This window comes from Varanus komodoensis, unplaced genomic scaffold (genome assembly GCF_004798865.1).
Source record: "Varanus komodoensis strain SLA01 unplaced genomic scaffold, ASM479886v1 scaffold16, whole genome shotgun sequence".
NCBI lineage: Eukaryota > Metazoa > Chordata > Lepidosauria > Squamata > Varanidae > Varanus > Varanus komodoensis.
In genome coordinates, this window is record NW_025335468.1 from 11773603 (window position 1) to 11800070 (window position 26468).

The 26468-nt window shown below is 40.5% G+C and overlaps 1 protein-coding gene across 7 annotated transcripts in view; it reads left to right on the plus strand.

Moving 5' to 3' along the window:
- The window catches only part of PIK3C2A (phosphatidylinositol-4-phosphate 3-kinase catalytic subunit type 2 alpha), a 103072-nt gene that overhangs the window by 47673 nt on the left and 28931 nt on the right, over nt 1-26468 (plus strand). For 6 of the 7 annotated variants that reach the window (XR_006414285.1, XM_044425849.1, XM_044425850.1 and 3 more), the window contains 13 exons: nt 4455-4612; nt 6570-6690; nt 8478-8589; nt 9579-9661; nt 9766-9829; nt 11456-11599; nt 12704-12755; nt 12840-13053; nt 13213-13335; nt 16293-16457; nt 20257-20365; nt 21741-21883; nt 25827-26015. Coding sequence is in view for 6 of the 7 variants with exons in the window: in XM_044425849.1 (XP_044281784.1) it covers nt 4455-4612; nt 6570-6690; nt 8478-8589; nt 9579-9661; nt 9766-9829; nt 11456-11599; nt 12704-12755; nt 12840-13053; nt 13213-13335; nt 16293-16457; nt 20257-20365; nt 21741-21883; nt 25827-26015 (1677 nt within the window). In the remaining variant the exon portion in view is untranslated. The remainder of the gene's footprint in view (nt 1-4454; nt 4613-6569; nt 6691-8477; nt 8590-9578; nt 9662-9765; nt 9830-11455; nt 11600-12703; nt 12756-12839; nt 13054-13212; nt 13336-16292; nt 16458-20256; nt 20366-21740; nt 21884-25826; nt 26016-26468) is intronic. The other variant, XM_044425852.1, reaches the window with a different exon arrangement.

The window sequence follows — 26468 nt, forward strand, 5'->3', positions numbered from 1 at the left end:
TCTGGGCGGACCATTCTCTCTCTCCACTCCCCACCTTCCCCTCTCCCTTTTGGGGATCGGCTCCAAAGCCGACTCCCCATTTGGGAGTCCATTACATCTGATAGGTGGGTGTTGTCTGTCATCCAGCTCGGACATAGAATAGAATTCGATGTCGTTCCTCCGTTGAGTCCGATTCATTTTACACCCTGTTCTTCGGTACTGTGCAACGAAGTCTACCAGCTGCTTCGTAAAGGAGCGATTCGACAGCTTTCCCGCTCTGAGGGATTGCATGGATTCTATTCCAGATATTTTACAGCTCCAAAACGGGACGGTGGTCTTCATCCGATCCTGGACTTGCGAAATGTTAATAGGTACATCAAACCTAAAAAGTTTCGGATGACCACTTTATAGAATATCTTTCCATTGCTGAGGAGAGAGGACTGGTTTGCCTCACTGGACTTGAAGGATGCTTACTTCCATATTTCCATCCATCCTTCTCACAGGCACTTTCTACGTTTCACTGACGGATCCGATATATTTGAATTCAATGTTTTGCCTTTCGGCCTGGCTACTGCCCCTAGAGTTTTCACGAAGTGTATGGCTCCGGTGTGCGCACACTTACGGACTCAGGGCATACAAGTATACCCATATTTGGACGATTGGCTCATTGTGTTTGCAGACTAGACAAGACCTTCTCTTAGCTGTACACGAGACTTGCGCTCTACTTGACGATCTTGGACTTTGCATTAACCGCAAGAAATCGTCCCTTATTCCCACGCAGGTCATCGACTTCATCAGAGCACGCCTCAGTTCTACTTGGGGGAGAGCCTTCCTTCCTCCGAACCATCAAGATACTCTCTGCAGCCATATTCATCGAATCCGACTACACAGAACGGTAACAGCCATAACCATCCAGAGACTATTGGGACACATGGTTACTGCAGTTGCCACTGTTCCATACGCCAGACTACGTCTGCGGCCCATACAGCTGTTTTTCAACAGAGCATTTCACCCACAGCGGGATTCTCCCACCAAGCTGATCCAGATCCCACTGTCGATCCTACGTACTTTGACTTAGTGGACTGTTCCAGACAACCTATCAGCGTTCCGTTCTGACCATCTCAACCAACAACACCCCTGTACACCAACGCATCCCTACTCCGATGAGGTGCAGCATGTTCAGGACTTTGGGTCCAAGGGACTTGGAACCGACAAGAAACAACGAAGCATATCAACTTCCTCAAACTTCTGGCGATTTTCAACGCTCTCAAATCCTTTGAGACTGTACTATGCCGTCAAGTTGTCCAGATTCCATCGGACAACATCGCTGCTGTTTTTTACATCAACAAGCAGGGCGGGGCAAAGTCACCAACTTTAGCCCGTCTTATCGATGGAAATTTGGGATTGGTGCATCCCAAGGGGCATACTACTCCTAGTGGTTCACTTGGCAGGAACTGACAACATAGAAGCTAACACGCTGAGCAGACAGATGTCAACAATCCACTAATGGGAGTTGGACAGACAACTGTGCGAAAACCTCTTCCGTTTATGGGGTTACCCGGACATGGACTTGTTTGCTACCCGAGACAACAAGGGTATGCAATCGGTATTGTTCAAGAGCGGGTATTGAATCAGGATCGACAGGGGATGCTCTCATGATCCCTTGGGACAACATGACTTTCTACGCGTTCCCTCCGATCCCACTTCTAACGAGAGTGGCATCGAAAATAGTTCAAGACAGCGCCACAGGGATATTAATAACCCCGTGGAGGCTGAGACAACCTTGGTTTACCACTCTCCTTCAACTATTCTGAGGAATGTTCCTTCGGCTCCCAACAATTCCTCAGTTGTTAACACAGCAGAACAGAGTGATCCGGCATCCAGATGTGACCTGGTTGAAGCTGACGGCCTGGCGCATCAGCTAAACCATGCGGCTGACTCGATACCGACGAAATCTCAAGCACCGGAGAACCCGGCTTGACGAACTGTACAAACGGCTCCTCCCTCGAATTTGATGACAACCGCTTCAGTACCGACAGTTTTGATCAGGAAATTCAAGCGATTCTCGAATCTGCTTTAAGATCATCCACCCATCGGTCTTATGCGGCGAAATGGAAGAGATTCTCATCTTTTGCCGAATGCCATTTGTTTCCTCCTGGGATGGCTTCGATTGTGAACATCTTACAATTCTTCCTGGAACTGTACCACTCAGGACTTAAACCATCATCCATTAAAGTTTACGCAGCTGCCATATCACATTATCGTGGCGCTGTACAAGGCTCATCGGTCTTCTCTCAACCTTTGGTTCGGCGTTTCATTAGGGGATTACAGAATTTACATCCTTCCATTCGTCCTGCTATGCCAACTTGGAGCCTTTCCGTAGTACTTCAGGTGCTTACAAAGCCCCAGTTCGAACCTCTGGCGACCGTTGACCTACGCCTTGTTTCTTGGAAAACGGCCTTCCTTATAGCAGTCACATCAGTTCAGAGAGCTAGCGAACTTTGTGCTCTTCGAATAGACTCACCGTATTTGAATTTCCGTTAGGAAAAGGTTGTTCTTCGGATGGATTCATTGTTTCTGCCTAAGGTGGCTACGCCGTTCCACATGAGTAAAGTGATTGTTTTGCCTGCATTCTTTCCATCACCTTTGAATCCAATAGAAAGGTCTCTTCACACTCTCGATGTTCAACGCTGCTTGGCTTTTTACAGATCTCATACAGAACCCTTTCGTCGTTCTAATAGACTCTTAGTTAAATATTCCGAGCATGACAAAGAGTCCCCAGTCAAAATGGATCATCGAAACTATCCTCCTGGCATACCAGTTAGCAAAAATAGACTTACCTGTGTTTCCAAGAGGTCATTCTACGCGAGCAGTAGCGACTTCGTCTGCCTTTGCCACGGGGGTTCCATTTCAAGATATCTGCAGAGCTGCAACATGGGCTGCCCCATGCACTTTTGCCAAGCGTTATTGGCTGGATGTCCACGCCAGACAGGACTGCTCCTTTGGCAGAGCAGTTCTCTCATCTGTTCTTCACTGATGACACCTCTCTCCTCCGAGTCTGGTAAGCTTCCTAATCACCCACATGTGTGATGCACAGAGGCCACGACGAAGAAAAGCAGGTTGCTTACCTGTAACTGATGTTCTTCGAGTGGCCATCTGTGCATTCACACAACCCACCTGCCGGCCCCGCTCGGTGTTGGTGAGTGGATTTTTTTCTTGGTACCATACTTTAATATTTCGGTACCATTGATGCTTCCTGTCATATGCTTTCAACCTCAAGGGGGTGAACGTTCGGTCTTCAAGACTGAGTAAAATGGCGGACACTCCGCCCTATTTATACCACTGAGGGGGAAGGGAGCGGAGTTTTCCCGCCAAAACCATTAGCTTTCTAATCTTCCGGCCTAGGCACTGCGCAGGCGCAGTACCCACATGACTTGCGCACATGTGTGAATGCACAGATGGCCACTCGAAGAACATCATTTGCAGGTAAGCAACCTGCTTTACCCCACTCACAGCAGTATAGGACAATAACATCATTGGAATCTGCATTAGCAGATTTATTTTTTTAATATTTTCATGCTAAATTAGGACCTGGGCCAAGCAGGAGTCTTATCTTTGCTGCTATCTTTTGGAACACAGTGGTTAGCTCTCACTTTTGTTTAAAAATAGCTTTACAACCTGAAATGACCTATCTAGACAATAGGGTGTTTCTTCTAATACTTTTCTATGTCTACTACACAATTCTCCTTTTTTCAACACACCCTACTGCATTTCCCCATCCCTACCCTTGATTTTCTATTTTTCCATCTCAACAGTCAGTATTTGTGGCCACTGATCATTCTCAGTACTTATTAGGCTGCTTTGAGCTCCTTAGTACTTCTGAATACTTTTGTTTACTTATGCAAAGCTTGGGATTCTTCCAAAACTGTAGATAGTCCTATGTGTGCAGCAGGGAAGTACTGTTTTGGCTACATAAGTAATGACACTGATTGGAAGCAAAGGGAATTATTGCAATAATATCTAACAGAGAGGAGTAGGAGTAAGAGGGGAGATCAAGAGGTATGTGTTACATTTATTGCATAAAGCATTTCAAAGTGGACAGGCTTATATAAATGTGTTCACTTTTATATATGTGATTCTGAAATTTCTTGTGTATAACTGAATCTGGTTGAGATTGGTAGCATTTTGGTGTTCTAGGAACAGGTAGCTAAGACTTAGCCAGGCAGGATAGTCTTTTTATATAAAAGAAGCAACTCTTCCTCCCCCTTTAGGAGAACTGGATTAACTACTTGACGCTAACTATGTTTATTCAAAAGTGAGTCACAATGATTTCAGTGGAATTCCATGTAAAGTATATTTAGAACAGCAATCTGATGCACATTGTAGTGCTTATTTTATGTTTTTGAGGTTTTTTTTACTGCTTTAAGGATTGTTACTTACTTTACCAAAAAAGATTTATTTACATATTATTACAGGTTGAGGACCAAATTTCCCCATAGTGATCATGACACAAACCCAGGCTTTGTGTTGAGTCCGGTCATGTTACAAAGGAACATCAGTGGAGAGAACTCCAGCATCAAAATTTCAATAGAAATTGAAGGTTTCCAACAGCCAGTGACATTTACATGTGATGGTATGTGTGCTTCCATTTTTATATATGTTCAATAGATCAAACTATAAGTCAAGATTCATATAGTCTTGCTGTTTGTTTCTTCCTTCTTCATGCCAGTTTCCTTCAGATTTTATGCAGCACCCTTGATCTATCCAGAGAAAGGGCATGTTGGCTCTATAATGGAGGGTTAAAATTCTGCTTGGAGTTAATAGCCTGCTAATACCTGTGGTAGCCACTAAGCCTGTTCATCTCCAAGTTCTTAGCATGTGTTAAGAATCTCAGAAAGGGTGATTTCTCAAATATTGCTGTATAGCAGAAAAGGCTTGAAGACTTTGTGATCATGAAGAGACAGTAGTATATGGCCATTCTTTTGTCTGGGCATCCTCTGTATAACCTTTTTTTTTTCTTGTTCCTTTTCTGTTGGGCCCTGGGTTTCTTGCCTGTTGCTGTTTCCTACAGTTTGGTGCCTAGTATGTGTAGGATTTTCCATGAGAAGCTTCTTAATTAATTTTCATTTTGGATAGTGTTAAATACAAGTTAACTGTTGGCTGAGGCTTGGGAAGGTCATTTAGCTACTGGTTGGCCATACTTTGGTAAATTAGCTAGTTCTTGCCCATTGTTTGGATTAGTTTGAACTAGATGTGCCCTGAGATCCAGCTGGCTGTGGACTGTACCTCAGCCAACTTGAAAGTGCAGTTTACCAGCACATGGGACTGGCCAAGGCCAACTGCCTGGTATGGGAATGTCCAAGATGCACAGAGAATTATCTTTTAAGATTCTTTAAAAGTTAGTTATGTGCAAACATCTTAATTTTGTCTTATTTAATGGGAGCAAGAGTGATAATGGTGAAGTCTTCCTAAAAGCTTAAATTTAATACTGACCTAGTTAAATGTCAGCTAGTGTTGTTTCTTTGAAGGGTTTCCAAAAGCAAAGGGGGCATAAGCATTATACACTGTACCTACCTCAACTTTATAATCTTTTTTTCTGTAGTCAGCTAATAAAGCTGTCCAGTCTTTACCCACAGATATGCTTATTGTCACTGGATCACCCAAAAAGAGGCAGTTGAAGATACTCCTGGCATGAAGTGAGATAGATATACTTGGGCTTCTTCTCACTTTCTGCTGGACAGTTGCTCTTCATTGTGTTTTGGAAACCTCTGTTTCGAGTGTGCAGTGGGAATTTAGCATGTCAGAGAGGAACCAAAAATGAATGGAAGCACTTATTTCTAAAACAGAGTGGGTCAGTGGGTCAGCACCAAGGACTTGTCTTGATCCAAAAATTAGCATTTCTACTAATAACTGTTGGGCTTCCCTTGAAGTTTGAGCAGTTTATTTCTATCTTGCTTTTATTTGGAATTAATACAAGAATGTAACAATTACTAAGAAATTCATATTCTAATCTATGAAAATGCTTAGCAGCAGGCACCTCAAATTTTGTCCTGTATAAATGTTGTACAGCTAAGAGGGTCTGGCTTACATTTAGAAGAATAAGGCACTTCCTAGAACTGACTGTTGAATATTCCCTCCCCTCTGTGTGTGTGTGTCTGTGTCTGTATCTGTGTCTGTGTCTGTGTGCATGCTTGTTTTTTGCTATTTCTGGGCCTACCTACCCTATCTGGATCTATTGGTAATTTTTTTCCTGGACTAACCAAGTTTTTTGTAGCTATAGAACATCAGTTATGCTTTTAGTTTCTTTGACTGAATTGGTTATTGTGGAACAAGTTTATACTGCTTCCTCAAATCTCCAAGTACAATATTCATAAAATGTCTTGTGTTTTCTCTGAGCCAAAACCCAAGGCATTCTGTAGAAACAAGATATTTTGTGTTAGTGCTCTTTGAGCAATCTGCATCAAAGTATCCTTCATGAAAGATGTACCTTTCATATAAATACTTATTTATCCGTGGCTCTGTTAAACAGGGAAACATAAGAAGAGAATGATCTTTCCTACTTTCTGTTGTGTTCATCTTTCTCTAAACAGTGAGTTCTCCCGTTGAGCTTATAATAATGCAAGCACTTTGCTGGGTGCATGATGACTTGAATGATGTAGACATTGGAAGCTATATCTTGAAAGTTTGTGGAGAAGAAGAAGTTTTGCAGAAGTAAGCGCATTTTTTCTCTCAACGTTTAACTACTTAGATCATAGTTACTGGGGAAATCATCCTTAAGTATTAAACTTTGTGAAAGCGAATCTGTAGTACCTTCAGTATAAGGGGTAATTTAACAGTAGAAATTAAAGTATGTAAAGTATGTACTTTCTGTATCTGTTAACTTGAAGTTCTATTCAATTGGACACAGGTTGCTCTTTTCTAAAAAATTTAGTAAATTTTATCTTATTATATGCATTGTTCAGTTTGTTTAAATTCAAGTTTTATGAAAGTTATAATAGCTCCTCAAACCTAGCTACTCTTAGAAATAAGCTGTCGCTAATTATGTGTGTTGCGTTCTCAGACACAGAGCCTGGTTTCCCTTTTTGGCTTCTTGCTACCTTTTTGTTTACTGCAACTGCTGTTTTGGATCTTGACCTGCAGTTCTGCTTAGGAGTTAAGTCATTTATGGTGGAGTCCAATGGAGATGCCCCAAGCTTCCTAACTTGGAGGATTAAGGGCATTCTACCAGATGTAGTCTTTGCCTCTGTGCAGTTCCTGCCCTGCAAGGCAACTAAATGACTGGTTTCACCCATCTAGCTGAGGTGCTTTGGGTAGGCAAGGGAAGGAGTCTAGCCCTACTCCCTCCTTCAAACCCTGAAATGCTCTCTTCACCTGCTCTCTGAAGTTGATCTTGTGATAGAAAAGAAACCACTACCATACTTCTTTATGCACTGACTGTGAGGCAGAGGAGAGGGATCCACGCATGGAGCCTGAATTCCAGGATTGGAATCCTGTGGCCTCACAGATGTTGTCTAGGGGCCATAGGATTGTTTTGTCCATTATACCATGACTTCAGGATCTGGCACACATGTTGTAGAAATGTTTGATATTATACAGCCTAGAAAGAGCAAAGATAAGAATATAACTTTTCTGTCTCCAAATACAAATACTAAAAAACTGCAGGTTTACATGCAACTGTACTTCCCCCTGCTTTTTGGAGGGAGGAAAATATCATTGATCAAGGTCCATTCATGCTTTAAGTGGGACTGGCATTCCAATAAAGGATTATTCTTAACATAGGCACAGCCAGAAAAAGCATAATTTCTTAACTGTAAGCCTTTCAAACCAGAGGAAGCTGGTTTCACATTCTGGTTTCAAGCTAACCATTGTTAACATTAACCTTTGCGCAGATATACCATATTTCCCCAAAAATAAGACCTGGTCTTATATTAATTTTTGCTCCAAAAGACGCATTAGGGCTTATTTTAAGGTGATGTCTTATTTTTTCATGTACAACAATCCACATTTATTCATTTATTCACGTACAAAAAGCTACATTTATTCAAATACAGTCATGTCATCTTCTTCTGGAACATCGTCGTAACTCTCCAAACCCCGAACTGTGTTGCAATGGATGTAGTAAATGTGTCCGTCTGGCTGACGATCTTAACTGGGGCTTATTTTTGGGGTAGGGCTTATATTACAAGCATCCTGAAAAATCATACTAGGACTTATTGTCCGGTTAGGTCTTATTTTTGGGGAAACAGGGTAGTTCTAAGCCATAAATAAAACTCAAAAGGAAGGGGACAGGGAAATTAGTGAGGGAGAGAGGAGAGGGGAGGACATGTGCCTATAGGATTAAAGCCTACAATGGTTGAGAGATTGGGAGATGTTATGTGTCTATGGATCATAATACTGACCTCTAGAATCTAGGCACCATTACACTGCGGGAATATCCTTTAAAATGTTTATTGTACATTCAAAATGGTGAGTAACCACAATATTCATTTCTTTAACAGTAAGCATAGTGTAGGAAGCCATGAATACATTCAGAACTGCAGAAAGTGGGACACAGAGATAAAACTGCAGCTCTTGACCCGTAACTCTATATGCAGAGATCTGGCACGAACGGTAAGTACAAAGTAAATAAAAACATCCTTGGTTTTTTAAGTTCATCATTATTGTTGAAAGTGTGCACACCCTTCCACTCCCTGACTTAGAACTGAATTAAAGTCCAACTTATTTATAGATACCAATGGAGAATTAATATCTCAGTCCTTTATGCCTGTACATGAAGTAACGAGAAATAGCAATCCAACTTGTGTGTGTGATATAATTTTTTTGAACAACATACATCACTGTTTGCTAAACAGAAGATTTTTTGTCATTTTCACTGTAGTGAACTAGCAATATGATCCTTTTCAGGTGCTGAAGAAATTTATTAAGTCATTCTCCAGTCTTGTATTAGGAAGGTTTCTACCCTTTCTTGACTTAATAAATTCAGTCCTACTGAAACAAATGAATTTTTAAACCAGCTAAACAGCCATTTTCATCTTGCAACATTCTGCTTTCTGCAATTATTAGTTGGAAATTTACATAGCGCCTTAAAGTTTAGGGGATCACCAAAGCAATAGTCATCACTGCAGGACATGTGGACCCAAAAAGTCAAGGTCTCTGCTCACACAAAAATGCTCTGGGTATATGCACAGAGCTCTTGGATCTTGACCTATGACAAGAAAAAAGTATTTGTGGAATGAAACAGACTTATTGGTGAAAGTAGAGACAGAACCATCAGTGAAAATGATCTTTTGAATTTGTGATCAAAGTTGTGGGTTTGCGCTTATTCATGCTGAGTAAAATCAGTAGAAAAGGGAGGGAACTATGAAACATCTTGGTGAAAATATGGACTTTGTAACCATCCTTAAGTAGAGTGTTGAAAAGAACAAATGAATGCAGGTTTTTGTATTTAAGGATGTGAGGAAATGCTGAAACTTTCTTTTTCGGTAAATTGAAACAGCAGTTTGCTTTCCATGTTTAGATTACTATTTTGATTTGTGTTTAGGTTTAGAGGAACAAGATAAAATATTGATAATCAAATAACCTGCATTTCTCATTTTTAGGAAGAAGATGATGATGAAATATCGATCGATTTGACCAAACATCTCTGTCATGTAGAAAAGCTTTTCAAAGAGAGCATTCATAGGTAACTGTAATAATATCATTTGTAACCAAACTAATTTCAGCCTAATGTTTTTATACTACTTTTACAAATGCTTTTATTTGTAATATAATAATTGTTTGTTCCAGCCACTCTCTTGAGGAACTGTTTGACACATATCATAATCAAGTTGACATGCTACTTAATACTGAGGTAAGCTGTGTCTTTAATGTACTTCTAGTACTTTTCATACACAACTGAATGAAACTTGTCATAACTTTATGACAACTATTTATATATAAGTCAATAAATGTAGTATTTGCTGGTTCTGGAGATGTACAAATCATGACTTTCAAATCTTATTTACTACTTAAAACATTTTCCCCAAGTCCTAGTTTAAGAATTCAAACTTCCTATAAGGCTTTTGTTATTATTGAAAGAAGGATACCCACACTTGCACCTGATGGTATGCTTTGAACCATCTCTTAAGGTTCCTCTTCTTTCTATGTGGTAGTTGGCTGGCACTTCCATATATCACAAGGTGGTGGTATTATGGTAAAGTCAGAGAAAAATAAAGTTTCTTCAGCTCTTTCTCAGTCTCCCTATCCCTGCCTCCTATTCTTACTTTTTAAAAATCCATTTTTTGTTTCTTACCCATGTGCCTCTTCATTTAATATCAGTGTATATGCACCAGTGCTGTACAGAATTATCTGCAAAACAGTCAGATGCACTTCATTCCCTGTTCTTCCTCTTCAGGAAACAAAAACAAACAAAAACACACACACTCAGCTAGATAGGCTGCTGAGTTCATCTAACTCACTAACCTAGTGCTGGTCAGGGACAGTGATGGAGAGGTCATCAGGTCCTGCCAATACATGCCTCCTCTCCCCACCACCTAGAATATACCCTTGCTAACTTCTCCATAAATCATTGTTGTGACCACGGAAGAGCAGCCATTGTAGTGCTTTCTGTGGTGATTGTAAGGAAGGGTGAGGGAACAGCCCAAACCTGGATTCCCACTCCTAAGTTCATAGGAGTATCTGTGGCCTCAGGAAGAGGTATCTGCAACATCCTATTATTCATGGGCATTCTTTTAGGGGTAAAAGATTGCTCTGCCCACTGCTCTTGGTAACTCTTAAAAAATAGAATATATTGATTTCCAATAAACTTCAACCATTTTCATAAGAGTGATGATATGCCAGTAGTTCCATGTTGGTATCCTTCAATCAGACTTCACTGAAGTTTTAATCTGGAAAAGTTGTTCTGCATACCAACATTTGAAATATAGCTAGGATCCCTTTGAATTGGAAGAAACCATTTCCGTTCTGTGCTCATTACTTTGGCAGCTCAGGCTATCTGAACCAGCTGGGGTAAAGACTGGTATTCTTGCACTGAATTGGGATGGGATTTTGGAGAGCTTCAGCAGCTGAAGAGATAGAATGGAAAATGTCACTGGCTGGCAGAGCGTTGGTTATTTGAAGCAACTGAACAGCATTATGTCATGAATTTAGCATTTAACATACAAACATCTTGAACAGAGGACAGATTTTGCATTCCCTCAGTGGCAGGCTACCAAAATAGCTGGATGTCTCCCTGTGGATACTCCATATTGAAAAAGACTCCCTTGTTTAATAAGACTAACCTGTTCAGACTATACTTTTGTTCTGAGAAATGTCATGAAACCTCATATTTTCACATTCATCTTGGGGTGCAGTTAATGTCTACAGTAGTTGCGGATTAGACTTAAAGCCATTTTTATAATTTCTCAGGTTGCTACTAAGACTTGGTAGGACTTTGGACAATGTATATACCTTGTTCTGTTGTGTGCTTTTTCATCAGAACCAACTTAAAGCAGTAGATCAAGTTATTAAAGCTGTCCAAAATATTTGTGATATATTGGATGGGGTAGAGACTCCTGCAATTACGATGTCTGTAAAAAATCTAAGAAGAGCAGTTAACCTTCCAAGGAGTAAGAGTCCTGAGGTAATTGTTCAGTCGTTTTGTTTTCTGTTTTGTACATGGAGCCATTACGTAGTCTGAGCCCTATTCCCTTTGCTCCCACAAACTGCCTATAGCTAATTTGATAGAACAAGTGTGGTTTGGACAGATTTTTTGTTTCAGATGCCAATAATCATAACATGAGGTCAAAGGAAAATTACTTCTTCCTCAAACAGGCAAAAACTGTGTATTTTAGAACAGAGTGAATTATGTGCTGCTGCATTTAGACACTTTTGAAGGGTCTTGAGCAATGCTGGTGGGAGTAGTCCTATCCCAAGGTAATATTTGTACTTTTACCGAGAAGGTTAGGAGAGCTGTAGGACACCTGTCACAGAAGTAAAAGAAATGCAACCTAATTTTTACCTCATTATATCTAACGGTTGTTGTCAGAAGGAAATCTTACAAAGTACAGTGGTACCTTGGCTCACGAGTGCCTCAGTTCACAGCCAAATTGGGTTGCGAACAGAATTTTCATAAAAATTTTGCCTCAGGTCTCGAACTCCGCATCAGGTGACGATCACAAGCGCGCCCACCTTCCCTGCACGGGCGCGATCACGGCAATGCTGGGGGGCGGGGAGAGATGGCCGTGATTGCACCAGGAGGGAGATGGCCATGATTGCGCCAGTGTTCCCTGCCCAAGTGCGCCAACGGCCATCTCCCCCACAAGTGCGCCCACAATTGCACCAGTCTCCCCCCGAGCACGCTCACGCCAGTCCCACCCCCCCAATTGTGCCGATGATCACACCCGTCTTCTCCTACCACCCCGCACAATTGCTGCGGGGCGGGGGGAGATGGCTGTGATCTTCGTTCTTTGTCACTTTGCTTCAAATTTTTGTGAGTAAAAAAAAATATTGACCCTTTTGGGGAAATTTGACTTGGCTTACTACCAATTTGGGTCTCGACCAGAGTCCTGGAACGGATTAAGTTCGTGAGCCAAGGTACCACTGTACTTTTAAGATGGTTTCAAAAAGTGCTTTGAAAAACATCCTGAATAACAATATCTGATTTGATGCTCAGAACTATGTTTTAGACATTTCTGGTACTAATGTAACAACTGGTTTTTTAATTTTTGATTCTTAAATTTTCCAGTTTACACAGGTATCTTTAGCATCTTCTGATGACTCAAGCAAAAATATAGTTGGTAAGTACAAACCTTAATCTTTTATTTTGTCTTTTAGCATCTGCTCTAATCATCATATTTACACTAAAATAAAATCTTAACTAGGTTCACTGCAACCAGAAAACCCTCTGCAGATTATCATAGATCAGCTCACCTCAGCAGTTTATGGTCTTCTTCAACTCCATTTGAACTTGTGCAGCAGTCTTTCTTCAAAACCTCCAAAGAGTAAGAAGAGCACTAAAGAAGCATGGACTGCCACAGAGCACCTTCAGTTCACAATATTTGCAGCTCATAGAATTCCCAGTGGCTGGATCTCACTGTGAGTAAACTAAGATGCCCTTTCCAATTTTCCAATTTTCCAATTTATAACCTGCCTTTTTCCTACAAAGGGCTCAAGGCAGCTTACATCATTCTCCTAACCCTTTGCCCATGTATGTATATCCTAATGCTTTCAATCACCATATCTTTTCTTCTCCAGTTATGAGAAATACTACTTGGTTTGCTCTCTTACCCACAATGGAAAGGATTTGTTTAAACCTGTCCAGTCCAAGAAGGTTGGCACATACAAGAATTTCTTCTATTTGATTAAATGGGATGAACTGTAAGTAATTTTAAAAGTTCATTTGATTAATAAAAAGATTCTGAATGCTTTGGGTAATATTTGTCAGATCCCCCTAGACTGTTAATTAAATTTCCCCAGTTCCATCATTTTATACTTAACTGTGCATCCTGTTTTCAATTTTCTGTGAGCAGTCTATATTTTCAGTGTTATACCACATCCTTCAGCATAATTTCAAACTGACAAGGCAATTACATAGATAAATCTGCTGTTAATTCAAATCAAAGGTTATCCAAGTGATCAAGTTTTGGAGGCAGGACTTAAGAGAAACATAAAATTGCACAAAAATAACATTTCCATTTCTGTTTTAAAAATGTGTAAGTGTTCTTTACACCACAAAAAGAAATATATACTGTTTCCTCTTTTAATTATTCTAGAGTACTATGTGTGAGGCTCAGATATCTGTTTGTTCATTACAATGTCTTGGCTTTGCCTGCTCACTTCCATATTGGCTTTCTCACTGGGTTGCACAGTCCCTCACCCACTGGCCTCACTGCAAGCTAAACAAAAATCATGCATATTATTTGAACTCAGAATTACTCATGGTAAGGAGAACAAGGGGAGAATCCTACAAGTCTAGGTCCCATCCCCAGTTTCATGCTGGGCTGAAGTAATGAATGAACAGTATTTTAGTACTGCTTTATGCATAATGGGCTTGAACAGATATCATTTCCATATAGAAAATTATGAAGAATCCTCTGTAGAATTAGTTACATGTGAAATGCATGTACAAAACAAAATATGAATTGCTTTGTCATCAACCTGCCCTCAGGTGTCTGAATACTCTTTCATGACTTCTTATTAGATGGGACAGCCAAACTAGCATGTATAATTGAGACTGAGTAGGTGAAGGGGGGAAGTTTGCCTCTCCCAACTCTGCTAACCAGGGTTCTTTTTGCAGAATCAGGAAAGCCTGCAGGGCTGGGGAGGAGGTTTATCATGGTCTATAGGAATTCCATCTTTCTCCAGGCACCCGTTATGTCTGACCCCGTCTAGAGTGTTTGCAAATTGTGCTGGGCCAGCAGGGCAGATTGAGAATTGTGTTGGTATACTATCCATCCTGCAACCCAAAAGTCTCCATTCCAGAACTTACATTGGTCTTGGCCATGATATTAAGATCCACCCCCCCCACCCCCCGTTTGCTGGTCTTGGGGGATGTTAATTTCCATGCTGAGGACACCCTGTCTGGTGCAGTTCAAGATTTCACAGACTCCACAGCAACCATTGGACTGTTCCAATGTGTTTTTTACCCTACACATGTAACAGGGAACACTCTAGATTTTTTCTTTTCAGCTAGGCATGGGAATAGCAATCTGAAGGTGAGGGATTTTTGAATCTGTCTTTTCAGATCATTGCCTGCTGAGATTAGAGTAATGGCAAGTTTTGCTTTCTGCAGGGGCTTAAGAGCTTATGAAGATGGTTTGCCTTATAGGCTGATGTGTCCAGATAGTTTCCAGAAGGCTTTATGGGGCTTCCTGCCTAAGTGGCTGGCTTGTCTAGAATATAAAGATGACCCAGAGAGTTGACATGATCACTCCTGTGTGCCTTCTTTTGTAGTAGGGCTCAAATGATTTTATGCTATACCCTAGAGATGAGAGCGATGAAACAAAACAGGAGATGGCCTGAGCATAGATGGAGGAAAACTCCTAGTGGATGCAATCCCCTGGTATGTACCTATAGTTGAGCATATTTGGAGTCAATAAGAGCGGCAAATAAACAATGTCTCATTGCCTCTCTTAGCTAATAAAAGCTAGCAAGAAAGGAACAACTGGCAGGGCCAGAGAGGTGATCCATACTTCTTTATGAGGAGGAGTCATCCCGTGCCTCCAGAAACAGGAGGTGGTGAGCCCACTCCTGAAGAAACCCTCTCTAGACACAAAGTTCTTAATTTTAGACCCTGGCAGATATCCCCTTTCTAGCCAAGGTTCCTGAGTAGGTGGTAGCCAACCAGCTTCAAGCTCTCTTAGATGAGACTGATTATCCAGTTTCATTTCAGTCGGGGTTCTGTTCTGGTTTTGGCACAGAAATAGCTTTAGTTGCCCTGTATGATGACATATGTTAAAAGAGAGACAGGGAGAGTGGGACCCTGCTGGTACTCATGGATCACTCAGCAACTTTTAATACTATCAGCCAAGTATACTTCTGGAGTGAATGTCTGAGATGGATGTTGGGGACACTGCATTTCATTGGCTTAGCCCCTCCTTGGATGGATGGCTCCAGAAGATTGTGCTTAGGGGATGTTGCTCTGCCCTGTGGACTATCCAGTATGGGGTTCCTCGGGAGTCAGATTTATCCCCCATCTGCTGTATATGAAACCAATGAATGCATCTGGAGTTTTGGACTGCCCAGTTATCAGTATGCTGATCACATGCAGTTCTACTTCTCCTTTTCATCTTCAGCAGGTAGGTCTGTGGATGTGCTTTAACTGGTGCCTGGCCATGACAATGGACTGGATGAGGGCTAAGAAACTGAAGTGCAGGCCAAACAAGATTGAAATGCTGTTAATGGGATATACTTCTGACTGAATGGGGGAAATCAACCTACTCTAGATGGGGTTGCACTTCCCTTGAAGAAGCAAGTTAATAGTTTGGGGTATAGAAATAAAATTATCGATGATGATGATGTAGCAAACAATTTCCTATATAAAAGTGACATGTGTAGGAAGATTGGTCATGTTATTCTGTCTCTACTCATGGTAAGTTTGTCAGTGCTTCTTTTCATGTACAGTATTAATTATGTGTATAGACACTGTATTTAATACCATTTTGTAATTTGTGTTTACCAGTGAAGTGAAGCAAGGTGTAGTGAGATTGCATCAGTGGAGCACTCTATATTTAGTTGGCATTGGAGGCGTTGTATTATAAAGTGGTATTCAACCAAGTAAAAAACTTCATATTTTCAATAAATCTCTAATAATCTGTTTTTTTTAAATTTTACAGAATAATTTTTCCCATCCAAATCTCACAGTTGCCATTAGAATCTATCCTATGCCTTACTCTTTTTGGAATCTTAAATCAAAATGGCAGTTCACCCGATTCAAATAAACAAAGAAAAGGTCCAGAGATGTTGGGTCAAGTTTCCTTACCTTTGTTTGATTTTAAACGGTAAGTATTCAAAGTGTCTTCTACGGCAAACAATAGAGTATGTTAGGATCAGGTTTCACATTACCTATTTTATGAATGTATTCTATTTATATCCTGCCTTTTTTCCTTTCAAGGAACATAAAGTGGTTTACATAAATCTTATTTATCTATTTAATTTTTATACCTCCTAGTAACTGGTGCTCTCTGGGTGGTTAACAAAGGTTTTTAAAAATTACACAAACACAAATTAATTAATACTACAAAACCAGAATAGCAATTGAAATTGAATTGGCATAAAATCATAGCAGCAATACAAAATTCAATATTAAAAATAAAGTTTCAAAGTTAAACTGTTAATATTTCGGGAAAATAAAAACGTCTTCACCTGGTGCCAAAAAGAATACAAAGTAGGTAACAGGGGAACCACTTTGGGAAATTCATTCCATAACTGAGGTGCCACAGCTGAAAAGGCCCTCCTCCTGCTAGCTACCTGCCTCAGTTCCTTTGAAAGGTGCCCTGCAGAAGGACTCCCAAAAATGACCTTAGGGCCCAGGTTGGTATGTATGGGTCAAGGTGCAATGCAGATAACTTTCAGATAACCTGTCCCCAAGCCATTTAGGGCTTTGAATGTTAATACTAGCTGTTTGAATCAGACCTGGACTTCAACCAGTTCATCTGGAAGAAAACTGCCATAATAGGTTCTCATGAGCCAGTCCCCTTTAACAGTCTTGCTGCCCTGCTTTGGATCAGTTGAAGTTTCTGGACCTTTTTCAAAGGCACCCCACCATGTTCAGTGCATTGCACTTAACTAAATGAGAGATTATTAGAGCATGAATAACTGTAGCTAGTCACTCTCTGACCAGGTAGGGTTGTAGTTGGTACATCAGCTTAAGCTGATAAAAGGTGCTCCATGCCACCAATTCTTCTTGTGCCTTAAGCAATAACCCTGCGTCCAGGAGCAATTCATAATGTTATCCTCACAACAAAAATCCTGTGAAATAGACTGGGCTGAGAGTCTGTAACTCACCCAAAGTCACCCAGTTACACTCCATGGCTAAGCGGTGAGTAAAACCCAGTCATGCACTCTTAACCACTACACTACACTACACTGGGTCTGAATATTCCATGGCAATCAGCACCCACATGCAGTTGCCCATCTGGCTGCAGGCCCAAAGACTGACGTAGCATGCCAGCTGCCACACAGCTACAAACTTAACCATTCTACTATGCAAAGGATCTGAACTAAAACAACAAAAAACAAAACAAAAACCCTTGAAAAGAGAAATCCATGAACATTGCATAAGTGGAACTCTAGATTTCTGTAACCTCTATTTTGATTCATATATTCAAAACTTGCTCTCTTAAGATTGTTATATTTGATTCAGCCCACAGTATTAAGATACTTAGAGTGGAGATAATTTTGAGAACCAAGTATTATTGGCTGCAGTCTTATCAAATAGTGATACTGAAGGTAAAAGTAATCAAGCAGCCCAATTCACAGGATTGCTGCATCAATAGTTCTGTGTTCCCAAACCAGAAATTCCACTACCAGTTTTTAGTGCTTCTTTCTCATTGCCTAATATAAATCTGCATGTGGAGGCTTGTCCTTGTTAGTTATTTGACTGCTTAGATTGCTTTGATATTGTCAGATTTCAGTTCAGACTATAAATCCATGGAACTTGTCACACCTATTTTTCTAAAGCACCATGTACAAAGGGTAGTACTATATAAATAATAGTATGTAGGTATGTATGTATTTATTTATTTAGACAACTTATATGCTGCCCCATCGCATGAGCCTCGGGGCGGCTTACAATCATTAAAATCCCGTATAAAATGCAAAAAGTTCATCAAATAAATAAAATACATAAAATAAAATAGTGGAAACAGCCTGGTCAATTTAAAATCAACAAGTAAACCATTAACAGTTAAAATAGCGTTTAAATAAAAAGGTCTTGGCCTGGCGCCGAAAAACAATGACAGCACCAGGCAGACCTCTCTGGGGAGCACATTCCATAGGTTGGGCGCCGCTGCAGAGAAAGCCCTCCGAGTACTCACCCTCCTAATATCCTTCATGGAGGGTTCCCGGAGAAGGGCTTCTGCCGCCGATCTCGGGGTGGAAGGGCATATATGGACACAGGCGCTCCTTTAGGTAACCAGGGCCTAAGCCGTTCAGGGCTTTGTAGGTGATAACCAGCACCTTGAATTGGGCCCAGACTTCAGTGGGGAGCCAGTGGAGCTGACGGAGGACTGGAGTTATATGAGAACAACGCCCAGTCTCCTTCAGCAGCCTGGCAGCTCTATTTTGCACCAATTGAAGTATCCGGACCGTCTTCAAGGGCAGCCCCACGTAGAGCGCATTACAGAAGTTTAATCGGGAAGTGACCAACGCGTGTGTCACTGTTGCCAGGCAGTCGTTCTCCAGGTAGGGATGCAGCTGATGGATCAGCCGAAGCTGAAGGAAAGCGCTCCTCGCCACCGCTGTCACTTGAGCTTCCAATGATAGCTCTGGGTCGAGGAGCATTCCCAAGCTGCGGACCCTGTCCTTAAGAGGGAGTGCAACCCCATTCAGGACAAGGTCAAAGTCCCCCATCCCAAAGCCCGATTCACCTACCAACAGGACCTCCGTCTTGCCTGGATTGAGCTTCAGTTTATTGGCCCTCATCCAGCCCATTACCTCAGCCAGGCACCAGTTCAGTACAGGCACTGCCTCACCTGGATTGGTTGAAAATGAGAGGTAGAGCTGGGTATCATCAGCGTACTGATGATTCCGCAGCCCGCTCCTCCTGATGACCTCTCTCAGCGGTTTCATGTAGATGTTAAATAGCAAAGGGGACAGAATGGATCCCTGCGGAACTCCATGGCATAGCTGCCATGGCGCAGAGCCATAGTCCCCCAGCACCACCTTCTGGAATCGGCCATTGAGATAGGAGCAGAACCACTGCAAAGCAGTGCCCCCAACTCCCAATCCCGCTAGCCTATCCAGAAGGATACCATGGTCGATGGTATCGAAAGCCGCTGAGAGGTCCAGGAGAACCGACAGGGTCGCACTCCCCCTGTCTTTCTCCCTGCACAGGTCATCGTACAGGGCGACCGAGCTTGTACACATTTGGAAGTGATTTGAATTGCTTCACAAAGACTAATAATTCACTTTGGGCACAGTTCTTTCTAGCTGGCCATAGGATAGGTTGGAATCCCAGCTTCTACATTAGGAACATTCTCAGGGACTTCAAAGTGTTCTCCCTCAATCCTTGAAGCTAGTGTAGTTACACACACAAGAAAATAGCAACATGTAGACATGTTCTTGCACTGCAGTTCTTTCAAGTGTGATAAAATGCCATATAAACTGCTAAATGAGCATTTGAAAGTTCTAAGTTTTCTAGGCAAGTCTGCCTAGTAATAAGTCATGATCAGTAAGTCTCACTTCCAAGTAATGTAGGATTTTTTGCTTGGAGACTTTTTCTTTTTAAAGAGGACACTGGAGGGTAGAGAGATTCTGTTGTATCACCTTTTCATGCAAATGAACCTCTCCACACATTAGTTCTCTGTCGAGGGGCATATTCCTGCTGTTTCTGAAGTTTTTGAACCAGTCATTAGGATGATTCTCTGGGGAGAATATGTAATATATGACATGCTTTTCCTTTCTTTAGTAATAATTGAAAATGGTTATCTTTTTGGATGGAATAAGTAAATATTGTCCCTAAAGGCAAACTGCCATCGCTTTGTACCTGATAGGTCATTTTGCTTTCTAGAATTTGTTGTTACTTTTTTTCTTTTGAAATATCCACATAAAATTGTATTCTTTGTTTTGTGTCTTTAGAATGCTGACTTGTGGAACTAAACTTTTATACCTTTGGACACCTTCCACAAATACTGTTCCTGGAGTGTTGCATAAAAAAGGAAATCAAATGGAAAGAATAGCAATGCAGGTAGTGTAATTTCCCTGTCAATTGCTTGTTAGCACCGAGGAACCATTTGCATCCACACACCCTCTGACTTTCCATGTTTTGCTGTGTTACAACTTGGAACTGAAATTGATTTAATTGCCATTATTACATCACTTGATGTAAACAAAACTGAGAGTCAGTGTGGGGTAGTGGTTAAGAGCATGGGACTGGAACTCAGAGGATCTGGGTTCTAGTACCCACTCAGCCATGGAGCCAACTGGGTGACTTTGGGCCAGTCACAGACTCTCAGGCCAACCTACCTCACAGGGTTGTTGTTGTGGGGATAAGATGGAGGAGAAGTAAGCTGTCTTGAGCCCTTTGTAGGAAAAAGGCAGGATATAAATTTAAAAAAAAATCAAATTGGCACTTGTTGGTTGCATACTCCCCTGAATCAATACTGGCTAGAAGCACATTTGGTATAAAGTGAAGTTGCAAGTCTTCTTGGGTAGGTCTCTGTCAGCTTTGTGTGTCTGGCGTCTACAGTGTCTGTCTATTCTTCCTGGCAAAAGAGGTCCAGCTCTTACCAGGCTGGATGAGGACCATTGGTGAACCACAACTTTCAAGTCTTGCCACTGATTCTCAATTGGATTGAGCTTTGACTGGGCCACTCTAAGACATTTGGGTTCTTATTTTTAAATCATTCCAGTGTTGCTTTGGCTGTGTGTTTTCGACTATTATCCTGTCTTCTTTCTCCTTTCTTACACTTTCACATCCTTCACAGAATAAGCTAGCTAATCACCCTTAAGTGTGATGCACACAGAACATGAGGAAGAAAGGCAGATTGCTTACTTGTAACTGTTCTTTGCACGGTCTGTGTAGGCACAAAGCCCATATCTGTGAATGTACATATGACCACTCAAAGAATGGCAGTTACAGGTAAGCAACCTGCCTTTTTCAGTTGCACAGGCATTTCTCTTTTGCAGGTGCATATAAGTTGTTTTGGATTGCTTAGTTGTATATATTCACAGGCCAGAAAATAAAGGATACAGAGTTAGTGTGCATTATGTTGGCAATTAACTGAACTCAGTGGTTGTTGTAAACTTACTGAATGTACTAAATTTTGTTTTTATATAATATGACGTGATGCATCTCTAATAATAACTCTGTGTGCAAGTTTTTGGCCAGTGTATAACCTCATTATATGTATTATTTGAGAGAACTTTTCTCATACAGCTTCCTGTAGGTATTTCTGGCTTCAGTCTTAGTGGGGAATTTTTGTTGTGTGATTTCAGGGAAGAAAGGGGGTGGTGCAGAAGAAGTTGTAATTGGGGTGTACCTGAAGTGCTAGCAAGTTTGTTCATGTCATAGTGTGCTTAGCACTGTGAAAACAATATTAATTTGCTTTTCATCTTTTCAGGTTGATTTTCCATCATTACCGTTTGACATTGTATACAAAATTCCTCAAGGTGCAGAGAGTTCCACATGTCATTCCATAGAAACATTGGGGAAAAATTCAAGAGAACGCCTTCTTTCCATTCTTTCCAAAGAGGGTACACTTGAGTATGTTGCATTGTTCTTTGATATTTTACATAGTTAGCTTTTTAATTTAAAAAACCCTTTAAATTAAATATGTATTTTCAAAACATTAGAGTTTATTGGATTTAAGCTGTTTCTATCTGTTGTCTTACAAAATTCTGACTAAACCTGTCAAGATGTGGAATAATCTTTCTGCACTTCTGAATCTCACATTCCTACATGAAATACACTTGGGTATGAAACTCATATGCAGGTTATTATGTATGACTGTTGTCCTTGCTTTTATTTTTCTTGCATATACTCCTTGGATTTTGACAGAACTCTAGGCAATGTGAGAAACAACATATGACTTTGACTCATTATCATTCTGTTCATTTGTAATGAGTAGATAAAAGCTGGGAAGGGATTATTAGTGCCTGACTGAAAGATAGTTGCTTCCTGCTCCTTTAAGGAATGGTTCATTACTTCAAAGGATATATAGATCATGAGGAACCTGACTAGATCCATCACTGTTATTCCCTTTGTGGGGAAGTTAATAGAACATGTGGTCACAATGTAACTACAAACATTGCAGGATAATATATTTTTTCCCTTTTTGACCTACTGTTGTTTTGGCTACGAAACTTGTCTCTGCTCTGGTTGGGGAAAGGGAGAACAAGTTGAAACTGAACACAGATATGATACAAGTGATGTTAATAGGAACAAGCTGTTAGAGGAGTGGAGAGTTTGTTGATCATTTGTTAAACAAAATGTCAAATAGGAACAAGCTGTTAGAGGAGTGGAGAGTTTGTTGATCATTTGTTAAACAAAATGTCAAACACCCATCATTTACAGTTTTTCAGGGTTCCTTACAACAGCATCATGAAAATACCATAAACAGTGTTGAAACCATAAAACAATCATCTAGCAGAAATGAAGAATGAAACATTTCAACAATTAAAGGCCTAGAAAAATAAATCTTGAGTGAGTGCTTAAAAGCTAGCAACAGGCAAGCCTTACTGTGCAGAACTCCACAACTAAAAAGGTCCTCTTCCTGCTTGTCGCTTGCTTCACCTTAGATGGCAGGAACACCTTGAAAAAGGGCCTCCAAAGCAGATCTTAATGAATGGGCAGGTTGATGTGGGAGAAGACATTCCCTCAGGTACCTGGATACCCAACCATGTAGGGCTTTGAAAGAAAGCAGCAATTTGAATTGTGCTTAGAAATGGACAGGGGAGCTTTTGGAGCACGGGTGCAATGTTTTCCAGGCTAATGTTGTCAGTTAGCCTATCAGCTGCATTTCAAACTAACTAACAGGTTGAATACCACTTTCTGGTTTGATGGAACATTTACAGACAGTTCCTTCCTCCTAATAAGACTGAACTTAAATGTATTGATCCTTGCCTAGTCCATTGTTGCAAGCAATGATTTAGCACTTCTGCTGCCTCACTGGTGTCTGTACAAAGCAAACATAGTGTTGTCAGTGTATGATGACAGCTAACTCCATTCTTCAGTTGGCTTCTCATGGATGTTAAAAAGATGGACAAGATAGGACATGTGGGGAATTATTAGCGCTACAACACTGAGCAATAAGCCTCCTAGCAGAACCTTCTGAAATTGGTCCTCCATAGGAATACTGGAAAATGCATATTTTATTTATTTATAGTTCTTGTATCTCACCTGTGACAATGTCTCAGGGTGTATTTGTCTGGCTAACCCACACTGATCGTTCCCATCACCAGTATTGCATTCTTTTCATTGGAGATGCCAGGAATTAAACCTGTGACTCTTTACATACAAAGAATGTTCTCTGCTTGCTGAGCTATGGTCCCTGCCCAAAAACAGAGTGGAACTATCAGAACATTATGTTTCTCCCCTGCCTCCCAGCCACAAATTTAGAGAACTTATCCACAAGAATACCATGCTGAGAGATCCAGGAGAATTAGCAAGGTCAAGCTCCCCCTGTCCTCCTGCTGGAGGTCATCTGTCAGGGTAAGCCAAACAGTTTCTGTACAAGAAGACCACCACCACCCAAGCCTGAAGCTTTACTGAAATGGATCCAGGTAAACAGTTTCATTCAAATACACCTGGAGCTGCACAGCAAACATCTGTTCAAATGCCTTGCTCAAGAAGGAAATAGACTATTAGTTAACTACCATGAGTGGGACTTTCTGATAACCACCCCAAAGATTAAGTTTGTAGCTTGGAAGTAGTTTAGGAATAGGAGATAATGGTATTTGAAGAAGCTCAAATGGTGACTGTAGCAAGGGACACCTTTTAATCTGTTATTTAAGGTGTTGGCAGTAGAAGTCTAGCAAGTAAAATTCATGTCTTTGTAAAATTAACTGATAACCTATGGCAGAATACTTCCTTAATTTCCAGAATCTTCAAATGGTACAGAAAAACACAGAGTGCCTCCTGCTTAGAAATTGAAGGGCTCATATGCAGCAGTTGTATGGAGAATGAATTGTTTTTGAAACAGGACAGGATAATGATTTTAACCTGTAAAGCCCTAAATCCTAAATTCAGACCTGAAGGAATGCCTCACTCCATATTAATGATAAGGATGTTACTTCAACCCTTACCAGCTTCTCTGAACCACCTGTTTGTTTTTATAAAGAATTTAAGTGTACTTTGTGCCAGACAGCTGTGTCACTTTGTCATCCATAATATCATTCTGTCTGTTTTTCAGATCTGATTTTTAAAATGCAATTGTGATGCTAGCTCAGCCCTTATGGACTTATGCATTATTGAGAGTTTTCTCCCATTAATTAGAAGCTTCCTCCTGATTTTAAAATAGCATCTGCCTCTATAATTACTTGTTTGATAATTATTGATAATTTGTGTGATTGTTACATTCCAGTAAGTCTTCTGTGCATATGGTGTAAAGTTGGTTAATTACTAGTTTTGTCTTTGGAGCTATAGCTGCATTGTCTTTGGTTTCTTTGTTTGGGTTGGTTTGTGATTTTTTGCATTATCAGTGTTGCAAAATTGATGAGCGATTGCTCTGAGTGCAAAGAGAAAATAAGTATTTAAAGCCCTTTTCTTAGCCCAAGGAACAGGAACTGTTTTGCTATGTCGGTGAATAGGAAGCAGCTAATTACAGAAACCTCTTTAAAAGAATTGGACATAGAAAAAACTATTCTTTAAAGTGGCAGGGAGAAATGGGACCTTTGTGGTAAATAAGTTTGTTTCCAAGTAAACATAGTAGAATCCTACCCATCAGGATGGGAAGGGGTAGATTTTTATGAAGAATGCAATACAATAGTATTGTTATTCGCTGCTATGTAGAATTAGCATTTTAATTCCCTTTCTAGAAGGCTGAAAAAGCAATAATGAAGTATTTAGTAAGGAAACAACCTAAATGTGTTTTATACTGTTCCAAATGAATAAAACAGCAAAGTCATATTGAACCTTACAGGCAAAGACATTTATTTTGACACAGACTTTAATGCACTACAGCCCAAGAAGTGTTATTCTTAGTTGCAAATGCATATGTTGGCCTTCATCAACCTAGTATCATCCAGATGTTCTGGACTAGAGCTCGAAGAAGTCTTGATCATTAGCAGTGCTAGCTTGGGCTGATGGGAGTTAAACCACAGCATCTGAAGGATATTGCATTGGGGAAGGGTAATGTAGTCATGGGGGCAGGGCAGGTGCAATGGATTATAAATAATGAGGTTGAAAAGGACTGACTTGCAGAATGTGTAGTCTGTCATAATTATTTTACTTATAGCAAACATTTGCAAAACTAAATGTAAATAAAGTAACTATATAGGGCACTTCAAAGCTTTAATAACATTTTGGTAACCTTTTTCCTTCTTATGTAGATCACTATGCATCAGTGGAATGTAGTATAATTGTGTTTCTCTCAATTCTTTGAAGGTCACAAAGTATTAAACATGTGCTTGGGTATGGTCTCTAATTACTGTAATGACTTTAGTTATTGTCTTGAAACTAATAAAATGTTTTGAATTGCTTTGTTTAGACTATCTAGGAAGGATAAAAGTTTTTTGTGGGACAAACGCCATTACTGCTACACAGATGTAAATAGTCTTCCAAAGGTGTTAGCCAGTGCACCAAAATGGGATTTGTCATATCTCCCTGAAATATATTTACTGCTTCAGCAGTGGGCTCCATTACTTCCTCTGACTGCATTAGAATTACTGGACTACAAGTAAGAAAAAATATTAATTTAAATCACAAATGCATTGAAAAGTGATGAGGTTATAAGTGATTAAGCATTGCCTTCAGAATAAAAGTACAGGCTGTATTCATTAACTTACTGATAGTTTGTTGATTATTTATGTATTTATTTAAAACTTTTGGGCCCAGTCCTATACATTAAAGTCTCAGGACAGTCCGACAGCAAGAGCACAGCATAAAATCTATGATAAAAGCCCAACTAAAAAACCTAAGTCTTAAAATAATGGAAAAATAGAAAGATTTTGGCCTGGCGCTGAAAAGAATAAAGTGTCAGTGCCAGGCACACCTCTTGGGAGCATGTTCCACAGCCAGGGTGCCACCACAGAGAAGGCCCTTTTCCAGGTACCTACTCTCTTAATCTCTTTCAAAGAGGGCTCCCACAGAAGGACCTCCAACCCAGATCTCAAGGTGAGGTCAGGGAAAG